We start from the raw sequence: 24,927 nt of genomic DNA, 5'->3' as shown, positions 1-24,927 counted from the left end.
ACTTGGGTTCCATGAAAATAGGATGGTTGACATTTAGAAATAGTGTACCCCGACCAGGCGTGGTGGCTCATGCCTGTAATCCCAGCACTTTGGGAGGCCGAGGCAGGAGGATCACTTGAGGCCAGGACTTTGAGACCAGCCTGGCCAACATGGTGAAAACCCATCTCTACTAAAAATACAAAAATTAGCCAGGCATGGTGGCAGGTGCCTGTGATCCCAGCTACTGAGGAGGCTGAGGAAGGAGAATCGCTTGAACCCGGGAGGTGGAGATTGCAGTGAGCTGAGATGGCGCCACTGCCCTCCAGCCTGGGCCACAGAGTGAAACTGTATTTAAAAAAAAAAAAAAAGAAGAAAAAAATAGTGTACTCATACCTGCTCAAGAAATAAACATGTAAGCGAAAAGGCAGAAAATGTGCCTATGCCAAACTCCTGTTTTTTTAAGTCTAGAAGATAAATATTAAACACTAGAAAACATAGAACATGTTGCTAATATTTGCACAGAAAATGAGAAAATGGACAATGTTGCAAGTGGATGTTCGTGTGTTCAATGCAGATGCTGACACAGATACAGTAGTTTTCTTCTATTGAATTTAATTTTTTAAGGTCACAATTGGTGAGAAATGGCAAAATTAGGCACACAGAGTGGGGAAAAACTGGGAAAGATGAATAAGAATAGTCATTTGGGTTTCCGAATATAACGTCAGAAAAAAAAATTTCACAGGTCTGGATATCAACTAGAGGAATATTAAAACCTCAAGTGTGTACCTGGAGGGTTCATGGTTCCAATTTTGGGCTATGTGAAATTGATCCAAAATATTGAGCCAAAAACCTCGCCTGTTGGTATATAAATGTAATAGAAGACAAAAATTTCCTGTACTCAAAGACTCTAGGTTTACCTCCACTGACGTTTGTCAATTGTAATTTAAGTGCTTTGGCAGCTGGCATAGGAATCTAAAGAAACATTTTTAGTTCAGGTATGGGGAAGTTGGGCTATTTAATGCAATTTGCATTCTTAAGCCTTGTAAAATTTATCCGCATATCTCTCATATATTCCATGCATGTCACACAGATTTAAATGATGCTTCTTTTTCATGTTTCAGGAGCTTGGAGACAGAACCCGGACTTTTATGGGCAAGTGAGATGCTGTGAACTGTTTACCCACTAAGAACATAGAAATGATATCGGGGGATCATGATCAGTTTGAGAGACATGGGCAGGATGAAATGAAAATCAACAATGCTAAAAGTTGGGAGCCAATCAGATAGAAGTCTGAAATATTATATGACACTCAATCAGAAAGTTCAATGTGATTTGAGACTGTTTAAGCAATGGGATTATATAACAAACTAGAGCAAAATAGGATGCCCTAACCTGGAATATTGGATCTCAGGACTGAAAAACAAAAGCAACTGGAGGGAGTCCAGAAAAGATCATCTACAGTGATGGTTTTAAAGCAAAATATGAACTTTATAGTGTAGCCAAACCACAGAGTCAGACCCAAAGGGCATGATAAAAATCTACAAATAGCTTTGGGGTCTAAACACCAAGGATAAAGAGGAATTTTGGCTGGAGATATGAAAAGCTTCAAGGGATAAAGTTAAGGAAAAGGAAATTTAGGTTAAGCATCAGAATATATCCTTTGATAGTAAGATGTGTGTGTTTGTAGAACAGTCTCTCAAGGGAATAGAAAGAATACTGATGAGTTTTCTAGGATCTCTGATAAGAGGATAGCTTGATGTCAGTCCAAGGATTCTGGAACTTCCATTGGAATATTCTTGTGCCATGACCAGATGGAATAGATAGCATAAGATGTTTTTTAAATCCTAGATTTCTACAATAATTATCATTGGGAATGAATAGTGAACAGAATGTTCTGCTCTTTAATGAAAGGTATCCCAAGTCTTTGATTAACTTTGAGGAAAAAATTAACAAATATAGGCACTATTTTCAGTATCAAATGCCCTAATAGAGAAGCAAAGCAAAGTCTTAGAAACCTGCTTTTGAAAGCATATACATTAAAACTATTTATTTCTTGACTACCAATTATATTGCTTCTGAAGCTAGCTGATGAATTGTAAGAAGGATTCTGGGAAGCAATGTAACAAAACCAGCCATTTTTTGAAATTGGTAACCAAAACCCATAGATCTTCCTTAACTGAATTTGGCATAACCTGACAGTTGATCAGAAAGGCCAATGTGAGTTGAGTCTATATAAACAAAGAGAATATATAACAAACAAGAGTTAAATAGGATGCCTTAAATAGGAATGAATGAATCCACCATAAGCCACTATGACTGCAAGGTAAACCTAATAGCAGTCAGGTTGAAAATCAAAAAAGTTTAAAAAAAATCCAAAAAAATTCTTACAAAGTCTTTCTAGAAGAACATCAACATCCCCTGCCCCATGTATTAAAAGCACACATACTTACACTGAGTTTTTAAAAGGAGCCCCAGTCTAATGTGATTAATATTTAAAACAATTTATTCACTGTTCCCAACAATGACACAAGTTTCCAGTTTCCTGGAGGGTCAGGAACACTTGGAAACTAGATGATGAATTAACTGGCATGTGTCTGCTCCAAGCCCTAGGAGTGCTAATAGAAGAATCCCTCTGCTGGTTGGCTCTCCAACACCCATGACCAAGAATGTATGCCCTTGTGCCTGGGGGCATTCATACTAGCCTATACAGTCATGGTAGGGGTGCATTTGCTACCCCATGGTTATCATATGGGGTTAGAGAAATATATAAATCATCAAATACAATCATCAAGTTGCTCACCCCCCTTGAGTTATAAGTGATTCTGTGAAGTGACTCTGTTAACCATCTACCCCGAATGCCAAACTCCACTGAGGCATAACCATGCAATGAGGCATAACCATGCATTGGTATCCCAGTGGTAGAGACATTAAGTGTTTCCATTACCAGTGATAAATTACACAGTTTTGTTACTAAAGAAAGGGCAGACAAGACCCACACACTTTTACTTCTAATGTGACTTGTATGAGGAGGGAAGAAAGCCAATGCCAGCAAGCCCCCAAATGTAACTTGGCCTGGGTGTAGTTAGGCAGGGGAGCAAGAGCTCTTTTTAAACACTGTGCCTGTCAGCAGCACACCTGATTGACAGCCGCTGAAAATAAGAAGCTCAGGGTGAGAAGAGCTGGACAGCGATGGGGGATGGGAAACTAGAATCGAACTCTGTCTTCAGACAGCAGATAGCTCATTAAAGCTACCGGAAAAAAAATCTCTAAGGGTGCAGTCTGTCCGGCTGCGTTTACAAAAAACGAGTACAGCCAAGACCTGGGAGCCCGACGCCCTTTGTGGAGACAACGAATTCTCCTAATTAGATTTCATGACGTACCTCCTCCAAAATAGCTGAACACCTAGGAACACCAAACAGGCTTTTCTAAGAGTCAAAGTAAATTAACTTTTCCCCTGAATATGTCATAGGGAATAAAGGAAGTCTTCCAGAATCAAACTTGGACAATTCTGGTAGATATGCAAGAGGAATGTTCGTGTCCAACATCTGTATTTATAATTTCATTGTATTTTTTCTCCAAAATAAAAGAAATGGTAAAGTCACCTTTACATTTGTATAAAATTATCTTCATCCCTAAGTGATAAAAGAGGACACAAACACAAAGTAGACATTTCCAACATGCTGTCTGCTCCCTGCTGAGATGGTTGTAAGTTGCATTGCAAAGCTTAACTGTTACATCAAAAAGCCCTCCAAGAGAGCGAGGCTTTGCGCTTTATAGATTCCAGGGGTCCGACAGCGGGAGAAGCTGCTTTCAGACTCATCTTGCCGGGAAGATTGATTTCCCCAGCGTTCTCCAGCTTCCCAGGACTGTGGCCACCGCGCTGAGACCGGAGGCGTCCCAGAGCGGGACGCGGAGACAGATCGCTTTGTGAGCGCCAATCTCTGCAGCCTCTGGGCTGAAGCTGCGCCCGGCGCCTGCCCCCTACCCGGCCTCACTCAGCCCTCCTCCTAGAGCACGTTTCCGCACGTGCTCAGGACCCCTTCCACGGCAAAGGCTCCTCCCCCTCCACTTTCTTAGTAGGTCTCCATCTCCAGCTCATTCATCGGCAGCCACTGCTTTTAGACAGTCTCCTATCTATCCTTCCTTTTTAAAAACAAAAACAGCCGGGACGGGGCGGGGTGGGGAGGGCGCGGGGAGAAAAAGCAGGAGATTTAACTCCAACTTCAGAGCAATCGTCCCCGGCTGCCCATCTGACACCAGTGGGTGGGGTGCAATCTGACACTTCCCTTCCTTTCCAGAAACGTGAGTGGAGCTGGCGCGACCCTTGATCTGGGGGTGGGGAGACCGGGGAGAAGGTCCGCACTTCCGTCCTCACGACTTTCTCCCCAGGAGACCCGGTATCAGTGGCGAGCTGCCTTCTCTCCTCGCCGCTTGCAGGTTTGGCGCCTGGAAAACTCTTCACGTTCTGCTTTCTCCTGCTCCTGGCTCCGCCCCAGCTCCAGCCCCGGCATTCCTCCAGCTCTACATGTCCTGGCCGCCCCCTTCCCGCTGCCTCTAGAGCGAGCGTACGGGGTCATCTCCGCGTCTGCCCTGGGCCCAAGGCTGGGCTGCGAATAGCGTGTTCCTCTCCGGCGGAACACACACACCCGGCCTTGGGGCTGTCTCCTGAGCTCCCTCCTCCACGGAGAGCGCTGAGCGCCGCCGGGAATTCCATCCCACCGTGGGCACGCAGTCTTTGGAGGTCCCGGGCGCAGCACGCTCGGTGTCCCCACACTGCAGCAAGACAGAGACCCCGCGGGAACCTTGAGCTTGGAACCACCCTTGAGCCTCTCCAGTCGGAAGAGTGGGCGCAGCAGCCCAGCGGAGGCCAGGCGCGCAACCTCGGGCGCCGGGGCAAGGAGAGAGTGCAGGGAGGCGCAGCTCAGGCGCCCGGCTCAGGAGCGGGAGGAAGTTCTCGCGGCGCCGGGAGCGCGGTGGACGCGCCCTGGGCGCACGCCCAGGCAGCCTCCTCCCTAGCCCTCAGGACCGTCCTCGGGCCGCAAGGAGGAGCTTGCTGGAGTCTTAGAGGCCGTCCAGAGCCAGCGAGCAGGAGCGCTGCGTCTCCCGCCTCAGCTAGGAAGGGGGAGTGGCGCTCGCAGGCTGGAGCTGGGAACCCAGCGAGCGCCTGACCTTCCTCCTCCTCTTCCTGACCCTCTTCGCGTCTTGGGCTCCGGAGGAAGGTTCTAGCGGCTGCAGGAGGTCCCCAGACCCATTTTCCTAGAAGGCTGGTGATGGATCTGCTGCTCCTGCCGCCGCCGGGGCACTTGGAGCGCACCGGCGGCGCGTGAGCTGGGCTTTGCTCTCCACCGCCCTGGGCAAACCCCGGGCCAGCCCCGCCTGGCACCTTTGCCTGAGTCCCTTTCCGTTCCCGACCCAAAGCCACCAGCGTCCAGGGAGGGAGGAGGAGGTGGTCCTCAGGTGCAGCCCCGCCGAGATGTCCGCGCAGAGCCTGCTCCACAGCGTCTTCTCCTGTTCCTCGCCCGCTTCAAGTAGCGCGGCCTCGGCCAAGGGCTTCTCCAAGAGGAAGCTGCGCCAGACCCGCAGCCTGGACCCGGCCCTGATCGGCGGCTGCGGGGGTGGCGAGGCGGGCGCGGAGGGCAGTGCGCGGGGACCCACGGCGGGCCGCCTCTACACCCCATCACTCCCAGCCGAGAGTCTCGGCCCTCGCTTGGCGTCCTCTCCCCGGGGTCCGCCCCCCAGGGCCACCAGGCTACCGCCTCCTGGACCTCTTTGCTCGTCCTTCTCCACACCCAGCACCCCGCAGGAGAAGTCACCATCCGGCAGCTTTCACTTTGACTATGAGGTTCCCCTGGGTCGCGGCGGCCTCAAGAAGAGCATGGCCTGGGACCTGCCTTCTGTCCTGGCCGGGCCAGCCAGTAGCCGAAGCGCTTCCAGCATCCTCTGTTCATCCGGGGGAGGCCCCAATGGCATCTTCGCTTCTCCTAGGAGGTGGCTCCAGCAGAGGAAGTTCCAGTCCCCACCCGACAGTCGCGGGCACCCCTACGTCGTGTGGAAATCCGAGGTAGGGACCAGCGCTGCGCGTCCCACGGCCCAAGGAGGAGGCCCCCAGGCAGTTTCAGGAGACCGCCTTTAATTCCATTACATTTACAGAGCAAGGCACCCACTAAGGGGTTTCCGTGGTGTGGGTTTTCCTCTTCTACTTGCTAAATGGTGCCTGGAAATGGGATATCCCTAGTGGCCACCGGCTTGTGCGTCTTGCAGGACTTGTTGGCTCTACTTCGGAGCAGTCGTGGGAGCTGGAGAAAGAGATGGTGTTCTGGTTTTCTGTTAGTGCTGCAGGCAATTTCAAAGGGTCACCTTATCCCTTCACCCAATGTTGATATTTTTTCCAACTCAAATATCTATTGCTAAGCTGTTTGTAACGACTGGATGAAATATATTTTGAAATATGTCTGCCATCTTGTTCTGTAGAGAATTCAGAAACATTATTTTGGAGGGTGTCATTGACTGTATGAGTGTGTGTGTGTGTGTTTGGGTGGCAGGGGGGACAAGAATTCTCTAGTTTTCACCTTTTCTTTCCCTGAAGGGGCAATTTCAGAAATCTATGGTACTGAGTATTAGTTTAACCTAGGAGAAGAAGAAAATCTCTGTGTGGGGGTGTGAAAGATCATGGAAATATGCTGATGCCTAAATTCCATTTAGAACAATTAGTAGTTTAGTGAAGAATCAACAATACATAGGGGACTCAGAGGGAGCTATCAGATACCCTTAAAATATTTGCTGTCCACTTAAGAAAAATAGTGAATTGACCTATTGGGAAACTGTCACTGATGGGCGCTTTGAAAATAACACGCTTTCAGAGAATAGTAATTGTTTTAAAAATGAGCAGCCCCTATCCCCTTCAGTCCACAAACTCTATAGGTTTGCCTTGGATATGTTTCCATAAGGGAAGGGAGATTCCATCAGTTGTAATTTAATATTTTAAAGTACAGTTAGCATTACAGAAATGAAATGAAATACCATGTAATTGCTGGAGATTTAGGCTAAATACACAACCAAGAAAAACTTTGAAAATAGCATCTGAGATCATACTCAGCTGTGTTAATGTGAGATAACTGTTAGACTTTGGCTTTAGTAAACCGCCTTAGAAAAATAAGCATCATTTATCAGAATTATTAGCATCACATATTATTAATGTTAGTTACTGTGTCAAAGTAACTGAGGCTGTTAGGTATTGGGGGTGCAGATTACAAAAAACTAACAAATATTGCTAAGTCTTTTGCCCATTTTCTTGAGAAAGATAGGCAGTAGAAAGGAAAGTCGAGGCAGAGGGCAAGATGTTACCTCCAAACCAGGGAACTCAAGATTAGAAAGAGCATCAAAAATTGAAATGTTGAATTTCTCTTGGTCTTTAGGAGGGGCTGGATTCTCATTGTATTTCAGAAGCACACATTATCAGATTAATCTGTACAAGTTGAGAGAAAGAGAAATACAAAAGCAAGCCAGCATTTTGGATTAGCTAGCTAACATTCGTGCTTAAAACTAATTGCATCATTAAGAACATTTCTGCTTTTCTTAGCAACCATATACATACTTGGAATATAGTATACAGATGCTGCTCATTACTGTTATGACCAAAAGGCATATGGCTGTAGATGATTTCACTTGTTGTAAATTATCTTCTTATCCATTAGCATCTCATAATCAATGGACAAGGATCTGAACTGCAGTGATACTGGGTGGCTTCTGTTCCATACAGTGGGCAGTCTGCACAAAACTCATCTACCATGATTTTCACCTTTTCATGGTGGTTAAAACTAAGGATGTAGCCATCTAGCAAAAGGCCAAAATTTTCTCATAGAATATGTGTGTATGTGTATGTGTGTGTGTGTGTGTGTGTGTTGGAAATTCCTTTATGCTTGAGGCAGACATGGAGTGATTGGATAGAACTCTAGCATGTAGCTCCAACCCTGGTTTTGTTTAATAAAGGCCAAGATATCCTAACATAACCCCTGGATCTCTAATTTAATGGCCTGGATTACCTTTCAAAGGTTTAACGCCCTGGAACCCTCTCAAAAACCAAGAAAATGTATCCTATTGGGCACTGCCTGTCCTTTTCACTTGCAGGCAAGCTGGGTCTTTGGTCCTTAAAGGAGAGTCTTTACTAATGACATCAAAACGTCAGCCAATGAGCATCTTGCAAGGCTGCTTAGAGGCCCTGGAGGGAATATCTGGTTCATGTAGATTTGGTTCTTGAACTTTTCTGGTTGCTCTGGCTCAGGGTTTCTCAGCCTTGGCACTATTGACATTTGAAGCTGAATGATTCTTTGCTACAGAGCTGTCCTGGGTATTGCAGGGTATTTAGCAGCATCCCTGGCCTCTTCCCACTAGATGCGAGTAGCACTCCTCCAGACCAGTGGGACAACAAACAATGTCTCCAGACACTGCTGAATATCCTCTGGGGATCAAAATCGCCCTAATTGAGAACTGCTGCGTTAGTGAGGTTGAACATAGTACCCCATGCTGGCCATCAAGAGAGTGCCCACAGAAGTGTTTACAGCTGGCCTAAACTTTGCTCGGGGCCTTCGTTTGATTCCAAAACCACGAGGATCCCTCTGGAGTCATGTACCCCTTACAGTTTGTTCAAATTTTCTATTTCTCTTCCATTGAATCCATATGAAATCCTAAGAATTCACCTTCAGGTTTAGCCATTGATGGATCTCATCCATTTCCCACTTTGTTCTTTCAGAATGTTGTCTGCTTTTAACCTAAATTGTCTGTACAACAGCCCCTGCTCCCAAGACTCTCACAAATGCCTGCAGCTTTGTTACTTGTGCTTGTTCAAAGCTTACAAATGACCATTTTATGGCCTAAACCTGGGAAGTGTTAGGCAAAGTCAGCTACGATCTTGTTAGTATTTCCTCACTACATGTTTCAGGATTGCTTTAACAAAATCTGATTCCTGGACATGCTGGGTAGATCATCTATTGAGTAGAAACATGAAGGAGACAAAGGGTAAATGGTACGTGGTAACACAGTTGGAACATGTTTCTCAACTTGTGTTCTTAGCAGCCAAGCTCTGCCCCTGACTCTGATCACAGGCAAAGGAATAAAGTCTCATTTCAATCCTGAGCTTCTCCTAATTCTTGTGGATCAGAGCTGGGATTATGTCCATAGCTAACCTGGAGTTTGCCAACTTTTGCAACCCATAATTAAAATGATTTCTATATATCACTGGCGTCTATACTTTTCTTCATTCATGGCACAAGCATTTCTTGAGCATATGCATTTCTGTGGGTATAGGAATGCAGAGAGGCTAAAGAGCTCACAGTCTAATGAGGGGACAGGTGAGTTAACTGATAGGGGGAATACAGAAGATCAGCAGAATGAGGGAACAGAGAGGGGCGGGTGATGATTCACTGTGCTTTGGGGGGCCTTGGAAGGCTTCACTGTCCAGAGAACATTTAAACTTGATCTTCAAAGATGACTGCCATTTCTAAGGAGAAGGAAAGTGATGCCTTCATGAGGCAGAAAAGAGTGGACAGGCAAAGGCGCAGAGGTGTTGGTGATTCTACAGCTCCCAAAAAAGAAGACTTAGAGGGCCCTAAGCACAATAATTTGTTTGGAGGAGCAGGTTAGGGCACCTGCAGTTTGATATATGTACAACCACATGGCTTTTCATGTAATAAAAGCCTGACCGAATAAAGTCAGAAATCAGACCTGTTGGGATAATGTTTTTTTTTTTTTTTTTTTTTTTTTTTGAGAGAGAGTCTCACCCTATTGCCCAGGCTAGAGTGCGGTGGCACGATCTCGGCTCAATGCAACCTCCCATGTTCAAGCGATTCTCCTGCCTCAGCCTCCCCAGTAGCTGCGACTACAGGCATGCACCAGTAGAGACTGGGTTTCACTACGTTGGCCAGGCTAGTCTTGAACTCCCGGCCTCAAGCCATCTGCCCGCCTCACCCTCCCAAAGTGGTAGGATTACAGGCATGAGCCACCACACCCAGCCTCTACTGGAGGGATAATTATGGGTATGGATAAAAATGAGAGACTGGTGAAAGCACATTACTCTCCAAGGAGCCCCTGGGCATCACAACTGCAGAGAGTGAAGGCATATTGAGTGTTGCCCAAGTGAAGTTTGGTGTGCCTGGAGAAGAGGATGTATCTTGCTGTGTGCAGGATAATAGTGTTCAACAGGTAGGATAGTGGTAATTACGAAGCGTCTCACTGTGCTCATCTCAGGAGTTTGGACTGTCTGTTGTGTAGAGCAGTGATTCTTAACCTGGAGGTGACTTTGTCCCCAGGGGACATTTGGCAGTGTCTGAAGATATTTTAGGATGTCACAACTGGAAGTGGTGGTGTATTAATTTCCTATCACTGCTGTAATGACCGCAAACTTAGTGGCTTAAAGCAACACAAATTTATTGTCTTACAGTTCTGGACCTCAGAAATCCCAACAGGTTTCACTGGGCTAACTTCAAGGTGTTGGCCTGACTGTGTTCCTTCTGAAGGCTCTAGGATCTGTTGTGGTTCCTTTTCCAGTGGCCCCCTTCCTTCATTTTCAAAGCCAGCCAAGTTGCATCTCATCCGCTCTTCTTGTGTGGTCATTTCTCTCTCTCATTCTTTTCAGGACTCTTGTGATTACATTGGGCTCACCTGGATAATCCAGGATAATCTCATTATTTTAATGTCAGCTGATTAGTGACCTTTAATTCCACCTGAAACCTTAAGTTCCCTTTGCTATGAGGTATTCACATGTTTTAGGGATTGGGGCGTGGGCATTTTTGGTGGTATATTATTCTGTCTACCACAGGGGAGTTCCTACTGGCATCTAGTGGGAGGCCAGGGATGCTTTTAAATACCCTGCAGTGCATAGCCCCACAAGGAATAATCATCTGGCAGTCAATGTTAGGAGTGTCGAGACTGAGAAACTCTGCTGTAGAGAGTGGGAGAAATTGGTGATTTTTAAGCATGAGGTGTAACATGATCAGATGTGTTTTAGAGGTAAACTGGTGTCTGGGGGAGCATGGGTTAGAAGCATAAAACAAGTGGAGGACAGATCCTCAGAGGAGGTGGGCATGGGGAAATCATGCCAAGCATGCATCCTATAAATAATTGGGAGTTGGCATATAAACATAATACTTTTATATTTCCCACTTCTCTGTTTTAGTAAAGTTTTTCTTGCACTGTTGAACTCCTTGAAAGCAGAACTGTTACTCATCTTTGAATTCTTAAAATCTGGCCCCTGTACTCTGGGGGTTTTAGAGAGATCATCATAAAGACCAGTGGTTCTCAACCAGGAGAAAGTTTGTACCACAGTGTATATTTGGCAATGCCTGGCAGGATTTTTGATTGCCAGAACTGGGGCAGGAGTGTGCTACTGGCGTCTAGTGGGTGTAGGCCAAGGGTACTGGTAAACATCCCACAACACACACAACAGCCCCCACAAACAAATACTTATCTTACATAAAATGTCAATAGTGCTGAGGTTGAGACGCCCTGTATACAAGAAACTGAATTCTAGGTTTTACTTTTCAGTACCATTTTCTCTCATGCTTGTGGCTTTACTCTTTGTCATTTTCTTCTTCTTACCTAGTATATGTCAACCAAGGCTTTGAAATTCAAAAAAATGACTTTCTATGGGTATTGAGCATATGAAAAAAAATAAGGGATGTCTAAATATATCTATAGGGAAGAAGTGAATGGTAAATATATAATGATGGAAACTGGAATTAAATTTTAAAATGCAGCAGAGAAAAATATTGTGTTTAAAAATAGAGGCTCATTCATGTCACCAAAGAGAAAGTAATTAGAATAAGACAGCTTCAAAAAGAAATTGACAAAAAGTGTTTTACAAGGATTTTTGTCTGAAATCAGTATAATGCCTTAAGGTTTTTTTAAGTTAGGAAAAAGAGTTATTCAACTTTCACACATACACTCTCTCTCAGGCTATCTCTCTGCTAGAATTCCTTCTGAAGGCAATTTTTAATTTTAATGGAGAATACTGTGAAGATAGCTTCTCAGATGACTTAGAATTGAGTTTTCACCAACATTTTGAGATTTGAGGGTTGGAAAGAGCAAAGTTTAGACTCAGAAAGAACCTTGGGTAGCATCTAGCTCCAAATTGCTTATTTTACAGTTGAAGAGAGGGACTGTAAAGCTTAAGCCACTCAAACTCAGGCAAAGAGCCAAGGGCAGAACCACCCTGAAATCCTTCTTGACTCTCTGTATAAACTGCCAAGCTTCTGGAAAAAGTAAGTGACCACGACTGCTTTTATTCTCTGGTGAGCACCTTAAACCTTGGCAATCACTTTTTATCCTGATTACTTACTGAAACCATTCTCTCAAAGTTCCCTAAGTTCCAAGAATCTTCTTAGACTCCTTTGGCTAGACTTCTGGGCAAAACTGAGAGTACCACGTCCCCTCCCTGCTCCTCCTATCCCCATCACACACAGAGAATCTTAGTTTCCTCCTTACCTTTCTTCCCACTCCTCTGACTCTGGGATTGTCTTTGGCTAACCCTACAGTTCTGTGTTTTTCCTTCAGGTCATTGTCCCTTGATTGTCTCATTCACTTTTGTGACCTCAACCATCATCCCTCTGGGGGAGACTCCTCACTCTGTGCCTACCTGGAATCTTGTAGTTGAGCTCCCAATATATATTTTCTGATTTCTTCCTAGATATCTGCTCATGGATGCCCAATGGACTCAAATTCTACATGTTTGAAACAGAACAAATCACCTCCCATTTCCTCTGAACATGTTTCATTTTATGTATTCCTTATTTTGGTTGGTATCGCTCTTCTTCTGCTTGCCTAGGTTTACCAGGCCAGAATGCCTTTACTCCTCCCTTTTTTGTTTCCTCCTTTATTCTTCCATAAGTTTTCGAACCCTGCAGTGTGTACTTCCCATTTGCTCCACTCTAGAAAGGATTTGAAGTGGAATGTGTCTGAGTTCTTACATCTCTCTCCAGCTGTTCATTCACAATGTCACTGCCTAGTTTGGGTTCTCATTTGCTGTGACCCCCTTCTTGGTCACCCTGCCTTCAGTTTCTCCCTGTTGCCATCTTGGACTTATCCTCAAAAGATGCAATTGTAATCATGTTAACCCCTGATTGAAAACCTTTGATGGGTCTCAGAGTGTACAGAATAAAATCCAAACTACTTAGCTAGTCATTTCAATGCCTTTTACAACATCATCTCAGCCTGCCTTCTCCCAGGAACTCTAGTCCAGCAAAGCCAAGCTGGCCACTCACACAGATAGTCATCAAATATTTATCGCATGCCAGCTATGCAATGGACACTAGGAATGTAGGTGGAGCAAATAGGTATGGCTCTGCAAGGTGCTTCCAGTTTATGAAAGCAGTAACTTCAAATCAATTAATCTCTATAGTTTTTTCAGAGTGTTAATTGCATTTTGACGAGAGGACTGTGGTAGACAGAACAATGTCCCCCAAAGATGTTCATGTCCTAATATCTAGAACCTGTGAATATGCCACTTTACATGGCAAAAGAGGATTTTGTAGATGCGAGATTATCGTGGATTGTCTGGTTGGGGCCAATGTCATCACAAGGATCCTTATAAGAGGGAGGCAGGAAGGTCAGAGTCAGATAAGGAGATATGAGGATGAAAGTAGGCAGAGAGAGAGAAAGAGGGAGAGAGGAAAGGAGGGAGGGATAGGGCAATGAGAGAGATTTTGAAGATGCTACACTTCTGGCTTTGAAGACGGAGGAAGCAGCCACAGCCCTTGGCTGTAGCAGCCCCTAGAAGCTGGAAAAGGCAAAGAAATGGATTCTTAGAACCTTCAGTAGGAATATAGCTCTACTGACATCTTGATCCTAGCTCAGTGAGACTTCTGACCTTGAGGACTGTAAGAGAATATGTCTGTTGTTTTATGCTACAAAATTTGTGGTAATTTCGAGCAGCGATAGGAAACTGATACAAGGCATAAACAGGTCTGGGATGTCTCAGCTGAAATCATTGGATGAGGAGGCATTTGCCAAACAAAAAGAAAGGGCACAGAGCTCCTGCGAGAAGGAATGGCATGTATTGAAGAGGGAACATAGCATGCTTCAAGAATTTAGAGAAATCCAACTAGAATGGATTATGGGATTGGGAAGATGGTGAAGAATAAGTCTCGCTGGACTTTGGGCTTAATGATATGGATTTTACCATTTAATGTAAAGATTCCCCGCATAGATTTTGTTTCCTCTCCTTCTCACTTTACTTTTGATAACTTGGTCACATATCTACCTGAGAAGGCTCCATTTGTACTTTATGGCTCAGCCAGGTGCCTCCAAATAAATGAGCTTGACTCTGGTACATGTCATGACACATTCAGGATTTGCAGAAACAGAAGCTCACGTTTTCATAGTGAGATTCACATTCTTCCAATCTGGTGCTTGAAAAAGAGAAAGTGTGTTTCATATCAAAATCTAGTCAATGAGGGAGTCTGCATGCAGATAGCAGTTCTCCCGGATTCCCAGAGGCGTGTCTTTGGGGCGTGACATCTTGTTCTAAAATTTACTGCATCCTCTCTGAGCCATTACTTAGATAAAGAGAGTGAGACTGTGATTGTAACTATGTTACGACATGGCAGAAAAACCCTTGGAATGTAATGTGTGAAAAAATGAAATTAGTTGTGTTATCTGGTAAAGAACGATGTTTTCATTAGCTATTAGGGAAACGTGAATCAAAACCACAATGAGATATCATTTATACCCACTAAGATGGCCATAATAAAAAAAGATAGATAATAACAAGTGTTGACAAGATGTGGAAAAATCGGAACTCTCATACACTGCTGGTGAGAATGTAACATGACGCAGCAGCTTTGGGAAACAGTTTGGCAATTCCTCAAAAATAAAACAGCTACTCCAGAGCTCAGCAATTCTACTTCTGGGTATATACCTAAGAGAAATGAAGATGTATGTCCACACCAAAACATGTATATGAATGTTATAGCAGCAGTATTCATAATAGCCAAATGGTAGAAACAATTAAATATTCATCAACGGATAGATGAATGGTTAAACAAAATGTGATTAATGAAAAATTACTCAACAATAAAAAGGAATGAAGTAATGATGAATGCTATGCCTTGGATGAATTTTGAAAACATTATGCTAAGTGAAAGAAGCTAGTCACAAAGGTCCACATATTGTATAATTCTATTTATATGAAATGTCTAGAATAGGCAAATCCATAGAGACAAAAAGATTACTTGTTGTCAGAGGCTGGTAGGGACGGATGTGGAGGGACAGCTAATGGGTATAAGGTTTCTTCTTAGGGTAATGAAAATGTTCTGGAATTAGATACAGGTGATGGTTGCACAATCTTGTGAATATATTTAAAAAATCACTGAATTGTATACTTTAAAAGGGTGAATTATATGGTCTGTGAATTTTACCTAAAAAATGATATTTATAATTTTCAGAAAATATATTGTTGCCACATCTTGTTTTCAATAAAACATAAATATAAATGTAGAAGAGTAGTTATATAGTCAGTTGAAGCTTCATGTATTCAACATGAAACTAGGGAGGTAATAACGGCTCTGGGAGATTGAACAGAGGAGTCAGCAGCCAGCCATGGGATTTTCTGAGATTGGTTACTGTGGAAATTCGATGTCTTGATTACTGCACTTTGAAAGCAAGCACAGAGAAGCTATTAAAAGATTGCTTTTTCAGAGAGGCAGAGATTTTTAAAACTACTTACAATCTTGAAAAATTGCCTGGCCTTATCTCACCTGAACTATTAAAAAGCCAAAGATTTTCAGGAGCCGTTAGAAGTAACAGCAATTCTAGAAACTACCTATCGAATGATATGCTGATGGATCCAAGAGGAGAATGCTGAGCCTAAGAAGCTCTCCACATCTTTAGAGAAATTGGAAGTGAATTGAATTATGTGGCTTGATGGACCAAGAAAATAACATGTTTTCATTTCTGTAGAAGTGGACAGCTCATGGAAACAGGTGAATTAATACCACCTATAGGAGCTGAAGTGTCAATAAGCATTGGATCAGTTCTCAGCTTGTATTGCTCATAACTTCATCTCTCAGGGGTTTGAAAAACAATTGGGCAAGCTGGTACTTTGAGGCCCAGATGTAGATGGAGTAGGGGAAAGAGAAGCCTTAGGCAACAATAGCCATGCTGCCTCAGCGTTTAATATAACAAGGGCTTTGATATAGCTAGTAATTTTGTCCAGGGAAATCCTGGACTGGGCCAGCAGACTTTCTGAGCAAAGTATAATTCTGCTCAAATTAGAACCTCCAGGTGATTTCTTGTTCACTTATTTCAGTCAAATAATCGTTGATGGGTGATGATGATGATGATGATGGCAAACAAAATAACAATTAGTATTTGTAGAATGCACGCCAGTTTAGTGTTCTTAGAACAACTCTGTGGGGTGATAGTATCAACCTTCATTTTATGGGTGAGGACGCTGAGACTCAGATTCAGAGGTAGGCAGATTTAGCTGCAGAGAAAATGAAGTGAATCGGTTCAGCTAGACTCTGAACCAGACTGCCTAGGTTTAAATCCCAGCTCTGTTCTGTGACATTAAACAAATTATTAAGCCCCTTTTTTGCCTTAGTTTCTTCATCTATCAAATGAGGATGATGAAAGTGCCTACCTCAAAGAGTTTTTGTGAGGATTTCATGTCATGATTACCTGGAAAGTGCCCAGCACGTAGGAAGTACTAAAAGATGCATAGGAGTGCAAGGCTAAATAACATTAGAGATGTGGTCGCACACTAGGAAGCAACAAAGGTAGGACTTAAGCTAAAGAATTACTTTAGTCAAAAATACTTATCGTGCACCTACTATGTGTGCCAGAAACTTTGGTCTTTCCACCATGGCAGCTGAAGAGTGCGTAGGCGATCAATAACTCAGTGAGTTAAGCCCAGCCGCATGAGACAACAGCAGGAAGCAAGTGGAACTTTATTTTGCGAGCTGTTAAATAAGGTATAGTTTTCATGGTAGGCATTGGAGTGACAGCAGGCTGTCACTCCAGGCATTTTGGCCTAGTGACTTGGAACACAGGAATTTGTCAGACTTGTATTGTGGATTTGGTGTAACCCAAGACATGCCAATAGGCCAAGGGGCTGCCTTCATTCCAGTACATGGTAACTTCATTGCATTTAGACACTTTTTAGTAGAATATTTAGAATGTTGGAAACTGAAAAGTTCTTAGTCGAGCCCTGTTCTTTAACTGGTAAATGGCAGTGTGCTTCTCATTTCAAGCCAGGTGTGTTTTTATTTCCACATACTACAGTGATTACATGAGACCAAGTTGACTGCTTTTCAAGGCCCATCTCATCAACATCTTTCCAGGGTAAAAACGCAGCAGCACTAAGTTAAGACAATCCTATCTACAATCAGATTCTCTTTTTGCTCAAAATCTAAACGTAACCTCCATTAGCATTTCTAGACTGATTTTAGCATTCTACAAGCAAATAGAATATTAGGAAGAAAAAGTCCTTGAAGGTCTTCTGTGTACTCCAAACATCCATGTCGTGCTTAAATCCCATCTATGACACCCCCAGTCTATGCCTAGCTATCACCCACAAACAGAGACCTTCATGGTTCTGCCTTTAGATTATAATAGACATAAAAATTCTCCATGGAGCTGTGTTCACAACCAGTCTCCCTGAAACTTTCATCATGTTACAGACAAATTCTGCCTCTCTGGTTTTCCAGAAAATCACTAATACTGAATTATTATTGTTGCTAAGGAAGTACGGGTTTGCCTAGCTTGCTTTCTGAGCATCAACACAAAAGTTTGGGTCATATTTTCTTTCTGGCAGATGAGAATTGTGAATATATCCAACTACAACTGGAAAATATTTTAAACGAAAGTTAAACTCTTGCCCCCAAAGATATTTTGCAAACCGCTTATAGAAACTAGGTTTAGGCAGGGAATCCTTTACCCATTGCTTGTTTTTGTTGGGTTTGTTGAAGGATTCCCTATTCAGTAAATGGTGCTAGGATAACTGGCTAGTCATATGCAGAAGACTGCAACTGGACCCTTTCCTTTCACCATATACAAAAATTAACTTGAGATGGATTAAAGACTTAAATGTAAAACCGAAAACTAAAAACCGTGGAGGACAACTGAGGCAATACCATTCAGAACATAGGCATGGGCAAAGATTTCATGACAAAGACAAAACCAATTGCAACAAAAGCAAAAATTGACAAATGGGATCTAATTAAACTAATGAGCTGCACAGCAAAAGAAACTATCAACACAGTAAACAGCCTATAGAATAGGAGAAAATTTTTGCAGTATATGCATCTGACAAAGTTCTAATATTCAGCATCTATAAGGAACTTAAACACATTTACAAGATAAAAAGCAACGCTATTAAAAAGTGGGCAAAGGATATGAACAGACACTTTTCAAAAGAAGGCATAAATGTGGCCAACAATCCTATGAAAAAAAGCTCAACATCACTGATGATTAGAGAAATGCAAATCAAAACCACAATGAGATACCATCTCATACTAGTCAGAATGGCTACTATTAAAAAGTAAAAAAATAACAGATGCTGGCGAGGTTGTGGAGAAAAAGGAATGCTTATACACTGCTGGTGGGAGTGTAAATTAGTTGAACCACTGTGGAAGACAGTGGGGTGATTCAAAGACCTAAAGACAGAATTACCATCTAACCCCAGCAATCCCATTACTCGGTATATACCCAAAGGAGTATAAGTCTTTCTGTTATAAAGATACATGCACATGCCTGTTCATTGCAGCATCATTCACAATAGCAAATATATGGAATAAACCTAAACGCTCATCAATGATAGACTGGATAAAGAAAATGTGGTACATACACACCATGGAATACTCTGCAGCCATAAAAGAGAATGAGATCATGTCCTATGCAGGAACATGGATAGAGCTGGAGACCGTTATCCTTAGCAAACTCACACAGGAACAGAAAACCAAATACCATCATGCTCTCACTTATAAGTGGGAGCCAAATTATGGGAACTCATGGACACAAAGAAGAGAACAACAGACACTGGGGCCTACCAGAGGTTGGTGGGAGAGGATCAGGAAAAATAACTAATGAGTACTAGGCTTAATACCTGGGTGATGAAATAATCTGTATAGCTAAACCCCCGTGACACAAGTTTACCTATGTAACAAACTTGCACATGTACCCCAAACCTAAAATAAAAGTTAAAGAACCTAGGATTAGTACTCACAGTCTCTAGATTCCTGCTGCTGATGCAATGAGTCAGATTTCTGCATTTCATGATTTATAAGAGAGCTCAAAGACAGATACAGTTTTCATATCATATGAGAGTGTTACTCTAGATATTTCAGCAAGTCCTCAAGGAGGTGTGTTGAATCTGGCTTCTAATGTTTTAATATATTGTCAATAAATGATATTGTCAGAATGTGTCAAAATGCTGAGAAAGTAAACATGAAAGGTGATATGAAGATTATCCACAGGCTTGAAGGTCACAAAGTGTGATATGAATCCCAGACCAGCTCCAGACACTCCAAGGCATGAGCTCAGCAAATATATTGTTGTTCTGCTGCAACGGCAATATTTTAATCTTCTAATTTATGATTGAATTGTAAATATATTACTTTTTCTCATGTAGCTGAAAGGGTATGGTGAAAGATAGGTATAGTGTTATGGAAGTGATCAAATATTTAGGTTTTTGTTCAGGGTTCTTTAGCTGAAATTAGTTATTCAGAGTTACAAGTTTAAAAAATGTGAAATAGTTCATTTTCTTTGAGCTATTCTGTTTTGGTGCTCCCTGGGGAGAGCCGGATGCAGGAGAGTCAATGGGTCTTGATTGTCTAGTTTGCCTTTCCTCATCAAGAAATAGCCTTTTTTACAGAAAATGTTTAAAATCCTACTGTGTATTTTACTCTCCTTATGAGGTTATCATTTCTAATTTATATAAAGATATAGTAGATGCTGCTTATATAAATGTTCATTGACTGAATCTAAAACCAATCTAAAAATAAAGTTATTTTTTAAAAAGTTCATTGAATAAGAAAGTTGAATGATTGGGCCAGGTGCAGTGACTCACACCTGTAATCCCCTTGAAAGCAGGCTGAGGCAGGAAGATCACTTGAGGCCAGAAGTCTGAGACCAGCCTGGGTAACATAGTGAGACCCCATATCTACAAAGGAATTTTAAAAATTAACCAGGTGTGGTGGTGGGTGCTTATAGTCCCAGCTACTTGGGAGGCTGAGGCAAGAGGATTGCATAGGCCCAGGAGTTCAAGGTTGCAGTGAACCATGATCGTGCCATTGCACTCCAGCCTGGGCAACAGAGTGTGACTCTGTCTTAGGAAAAAAAAAAAAAGAAAAGAAAGTTGAATGGTCAAGAAGAAAATTAATATATTTGCAAAGATTCCTTCCAATTAATTAATTAAATGTTTCTATGCAATATTTTTACAATGCAGAAAGTTGATTTTTTCTTTTTATTTAAAAAGACTTCTTACAGAGTTTTAGATCACACTCTATTAGTATAATTTCTCTGTCTATATGTACATACATATAACTTTTAACTTAATAACTGCTTTATAATAAAAAATGAAAGGTTGGCTATTACCATATATAATTGGAGCAATGTGGTTACATTATTTTTATGAAAATACAAGTTTTTAAAACTTTGTGAAGAAAAGATAAGAGTGGCAAAAGCTCTGTTTCTTAGTCTGAGTTTTCCCAAAGGCAGGACCTGGGTGAAAGCAGTTTATTTGGGGGGTGCTCTCAGGAAGGAGTAGTGAAGAAAAAGGGATAATGAAATGGGGAAGGAGGGGAGGTAAAGCTGTATCTTGGAAGTTGTAATTGTGGAAAAAGGGATGATTCAAGTTCCACCAGGACTGCTGGAAAATGTGTAGAATGTCTATCGAGATGATCTACCCATGTTTTAGTTCTCTATTGCTGCATAACAAACCACCCCCAAACTTAGCGGCATGATTCTGTGGGTCAGGAATTAGATCACAGCTCAGCTGGGTAGTTCTTTGGCTCTGCATGGCATTGGCTGGGCTCGCTCACTTGGCTGCTTCCAGCTGGTGTCTGGGATGCCTGGGAAGTTCAAGGTGTCTTCATTCACATGTGTGGTGCCTCAGTGATCCTCCATGTGGCCCTTCTCTCTCCAACTGACTAGTTTGGGCTTCTTCACTGAATGTTGGTCTAATGGTATTTGATCAGAGTGAGTCACAGGGCCAGCCCAGATTCTAGGGCAAGGGAAAAAGAGTCTACCCCTTGATGGAAGAAGTGACAAAGAATTTGTGGTCTTCTTTAATCTGCCATGAGCTAAAGGAAGGGAAGCTGGAGAATGTCTCTGTTGGTTTCCATCTTCCATTTTTTAAGATTGCTTCTGGGGTTTTAACTTCCACATGCTTCTTACATATGATGAGGTGTGCACTAGAGATGAATCACTAGCAGCACACAACGTCAGTCCGAGCTTGCACAGAACTGCCCAGCACAGTTGTAGCAGAACTCAAAAACTTTAGCACAGGCTCATGGGAAGTAGCATTTAGAATCAGTCACCCACAATCTTAGCTACTCAAAAACATAACTGAAGGACAATATGATCTTAGACAAGCCTAGGATCAAATCTCAGTGCCACTATTTATTAGGTGTGAATTTCAGTTTTCTCAGCTGTTTAAGGGGAGTATAACAGTATGTACTTTGTAGGAGCTTGTGAAATGAATTGGTTGAGGGTACACAAGCTATAAGGGGTCATGTAGAAGTGTTTGTTGTTTATTACTTTAATTCTTTCTCAAATGTTATAGGAAGGTGTACATCAATTTTATAATGCTTCAGCGGGAAGAGGAAAGGCAACAATACTATGGTAAATGTAAAGAGCAATTGTAAGATGCAACTTTAGGTTTTTTAAACTGTAGGTAAAATAAGTAGTAGTTGAAGAATTATGATACAATGTAGTTTATCCTCTACATTCATGGGAACTAAGAAACAAACTTTGGCAACAGGTTTATTACTGAGGCAATCTTGGTAATGTTTTTAATTAATACTTTAAAAAAACTTATAATTGATACATAACAGTTGTACATATTTATGGGGTACAGTGTGATATTTCAATGCATGTATACATTGTATAATGATCAAATCAGGGTAATTACTGTGTCTACCACTGTAGACATTTATTATTTGTGGAGATAACATTCTATACCTTCTAGCTTTCTTGAAATGTACACTTCATTGTTATTAGGTATAGTTACCCTACTGTACAATAGAACATCAGAACTTATTTTTCCTGTCTAACTGTAACTTTGAAATACTTTTAACTGAAATATAGAGCTTACTTGGATTTTTATCAGTTTTTTCACTAATATCCTTTTCCTGCTCCAGGACCTGATTGATGCAGCATCTCACATTACATCAGGCTGGCAGGGCTTCTTGGTCTCCTCCAATCTGTCTTTATTTATTTTTCGTGAGCTTGCCACTTTTGAAAAGTATTGGTCAGGTATTTTGTAGAATGTCCCTCGATTTCAGTTTGTCTGATTTTGCATGATTAGAATGGGATACTTGGAAGAATACACAAAACATCATTTGAACACCAAGTGTCACTGTTTATCTATGTTAGTAAAATACAATGTTTCTTTTATTGATGATGTGTTTCACCCAATCAGCCCACATTCTCCTGTCCTGTCTGCCTGGTAGCATGGCCATATGCGTGTTGATAAGACGCAATACTGAAGACTGTGCTGAGGGACTGAAGAAAGCCACCTTATAACAGTGACCTCATTAGCAGCCAACTGACTTCATTGGCCCTTCAGCTGGATTCTCTTTCTCTGTAATTTGGATTCGCCTGCCCTTTTTTTTCCATTACATGGGAAGCTCTTTGGCAGGCTATTGCTTTGTCTGTCCTTATTGCCGCCTCGGGGCATCAATAGCATGTCTTTGGGTGCTGCATTTGTTAATGTGGGAGGCTAAGAGAAATCCAAGATGAAAATACTCCTTGTCATTCCCCTGTCAGAAGGGGGAGGAAGAGCTAAGCTTTGAGTACATATTCGTTTACATCAGCAGCATTCTTCTGTGCTCATTGGTTGCTTACTTCTCTCTTATTAACAGTGCTAGAATAAACACACAAATCTACCAAAATATTAGCAGTGTGTGCTGTTTTCTTTCACTTGCCAGGATTGTTTTATAATAAATACCATTGGAAAAAATACCACTGGCAAGCATCCTCAGCAATTACGTTAACATCTCTAGAGAACAAAGTATGGTATCGGAAGGTGCTTTGCAAAGAGGAGCAGAACATGTCTGGTTTATACTGCATTCCTTGAATATACTGATCTTGTTACCTATGAGTTTGATTTTAACTTAAGTATTTCTCTTGATTGACAAAAATTGATGCCATCATTTTGTATGATATTCACTAATTAAATATATTTTGGAAGACAAATATAAAGTTTCCTTTAAAATGAAGTGACACTAAAACAGATGTTCATAATGTGCTTTCATGGTAGGAATTTGTAGATTAAATCAGATATTCATGTTTGTCAAAATGTTTTAGTCAAATGGAAGAAATGAGTTTTCTCAACAATTTTGTTTGTTTGGCTTATGTCATGTCTTAGTTTATTTCAACTATCATTTCTATCCTTTAGAGGTAAAAATTGTTATTTCTCTCCCCAGTTGAACCCTAGTTCCATATTTCTGTTTGCAAACAAAATGTTTCTACTTGTTGATTCCACCATCACTTCAAACTCTAAATATTTAAAATAATTACCAACCCTTTCCCCCAACAAAGGAAAAGTAAATACATGAATATACAAACCACAACCAGTTCTTTCTCTAAACCTTCCTGTTTTCTTCTGTGATAACCATTTTCATAACCTTGGAATCTTGAACACATTTCTTATTGTTCCTCAGCGTTTATATTCTGTATTGAAATGACCCCCAAGACTTGTCTCCTGTTCTAGGCAATGTTCCTATTTAGCCTTTTCTCTCTGTTCCACCGGGCATGGCCCTTGTCTCTCATGCTGGGTGATATGGTTTGGCTCTGTGTCTCCATTTACATCTCATCTCGATTTTTAATCCCCACGTGTCGAAGGAGGGAGAGACCTGTAATACCCATGGGTATTACATGGAGAGAGGTGGTTGGATCATGGAGGTGATTTCCCCCATGTTGTTCTCATGTTAGTGAGTGAGTTTTCAAGAGACCTGATGGTTTTATAAGTGTGTGGAAGTTCCTTCTTCGCTTTTCTCTTTCCTGCCACCATGCGAAGAAGGTCCTTGCTTCCCCTTTGCCTTCCACCATGATTGTTAGTTTCCTGAGGCCTCCCCAGCCATGTGGAACTGTGAGTCAAACCTCACAGCAATGTGAAAACAGTTTAATACACTGGACCTTCTAACTACTTTCCTGGATGATGGGTTAACCTTGTTTTAATCCATGCTTTCCTCTTCCTTAAGCATTAGTAACATCATTTAATAATAATTAACAACATCATTTAATTTCGTTATGAAGTCCCTGTTACAATCAAGACAAAATCTCATCTGTCATATAGACCCTTCCTATAGTCATCAGCCCCTTGCCCATCCTTTTCCAGTAGGTCTTCTTTGTTCCTACTCCTCTCCTTCTCCTCTTTCCTAATTCCAAGCTTCTTCTTTGCACTCTTCAACAACCTTATTCAAATTTCACAGTCATCTCTTTGGCTCTAAAAGCCAACGAGGGAGAGCACCCGAGGACTTTATTTGAAAGTTTAGAGACAAATAACTTTTTTTGAAACTTTATTTGAAAGTTTAGAGACAAATAAAATAAGTATGTTTGTCTAATTTCTGAGACAATGACTTAAAATAAGACCATTTTCCATGTAAACTGTGATAGCATCTTTGGGGTTGGGCAATCATGAATTGCTGAGAACCTTGGTAGCCATTTCATATTGCTGAATTATAGTTTCTCTTTTTTAGAAATGAAGTAACGTTTCCCCCAGAAGCTACTGTGGAT

The 24,927-nt window shown here is 41.9% G+C and overlaps 1 protein-coding gene across 2 annotated transcripts in view; it reads left to right on the top strand.

Annotated features, from left to right (window-relative positions):
* Window positions 1-576: 576 nt before the first annotated feature.
* ARHGAP6 (Rho GTPase activating protein 6) overlaps window positions 577-24,927 on the top strand; it is a 529,030-nt gene continuing 504,679 nt past the window's right edge. For both annotated transcript variants that reach the window (XM_055377029.2, XM_019019623.4), the window contains exon 1: window positions 577-6,040. In XM_055377029.2, the coding sequence (XP_055233004.1) occupies window positions 5,453-6,040 (588 nt within the window). In that variant the 5' untranslated portion in view covers window positions 577-5,452. The remainder of the gene's footprint in view (window positions 6,041-24,927) is intronic.

The sequence above is a fragment of the Gorilla gorilla genome, chromosome X (genome assembly GCF_029281585.2).
Source record: "Gorilla gorilla gorilla isolate KB3781 chromosome X, NHGRI_mGorGor1-v2.1_pri, whole genome shotgun sequence".
In the NCBI taxonomy this organism is placed as follows: Eukaryota; Metazoa; Chordata; class Mammalia; order Primates; family Hominidae; genus Gorilla; species Gorilla gorilla.
The sequence above is the reverse complement of the archived record's forward strand: the minus strand, read 5'-3'. Positions and strand labels throughout refer to the sequence as shown.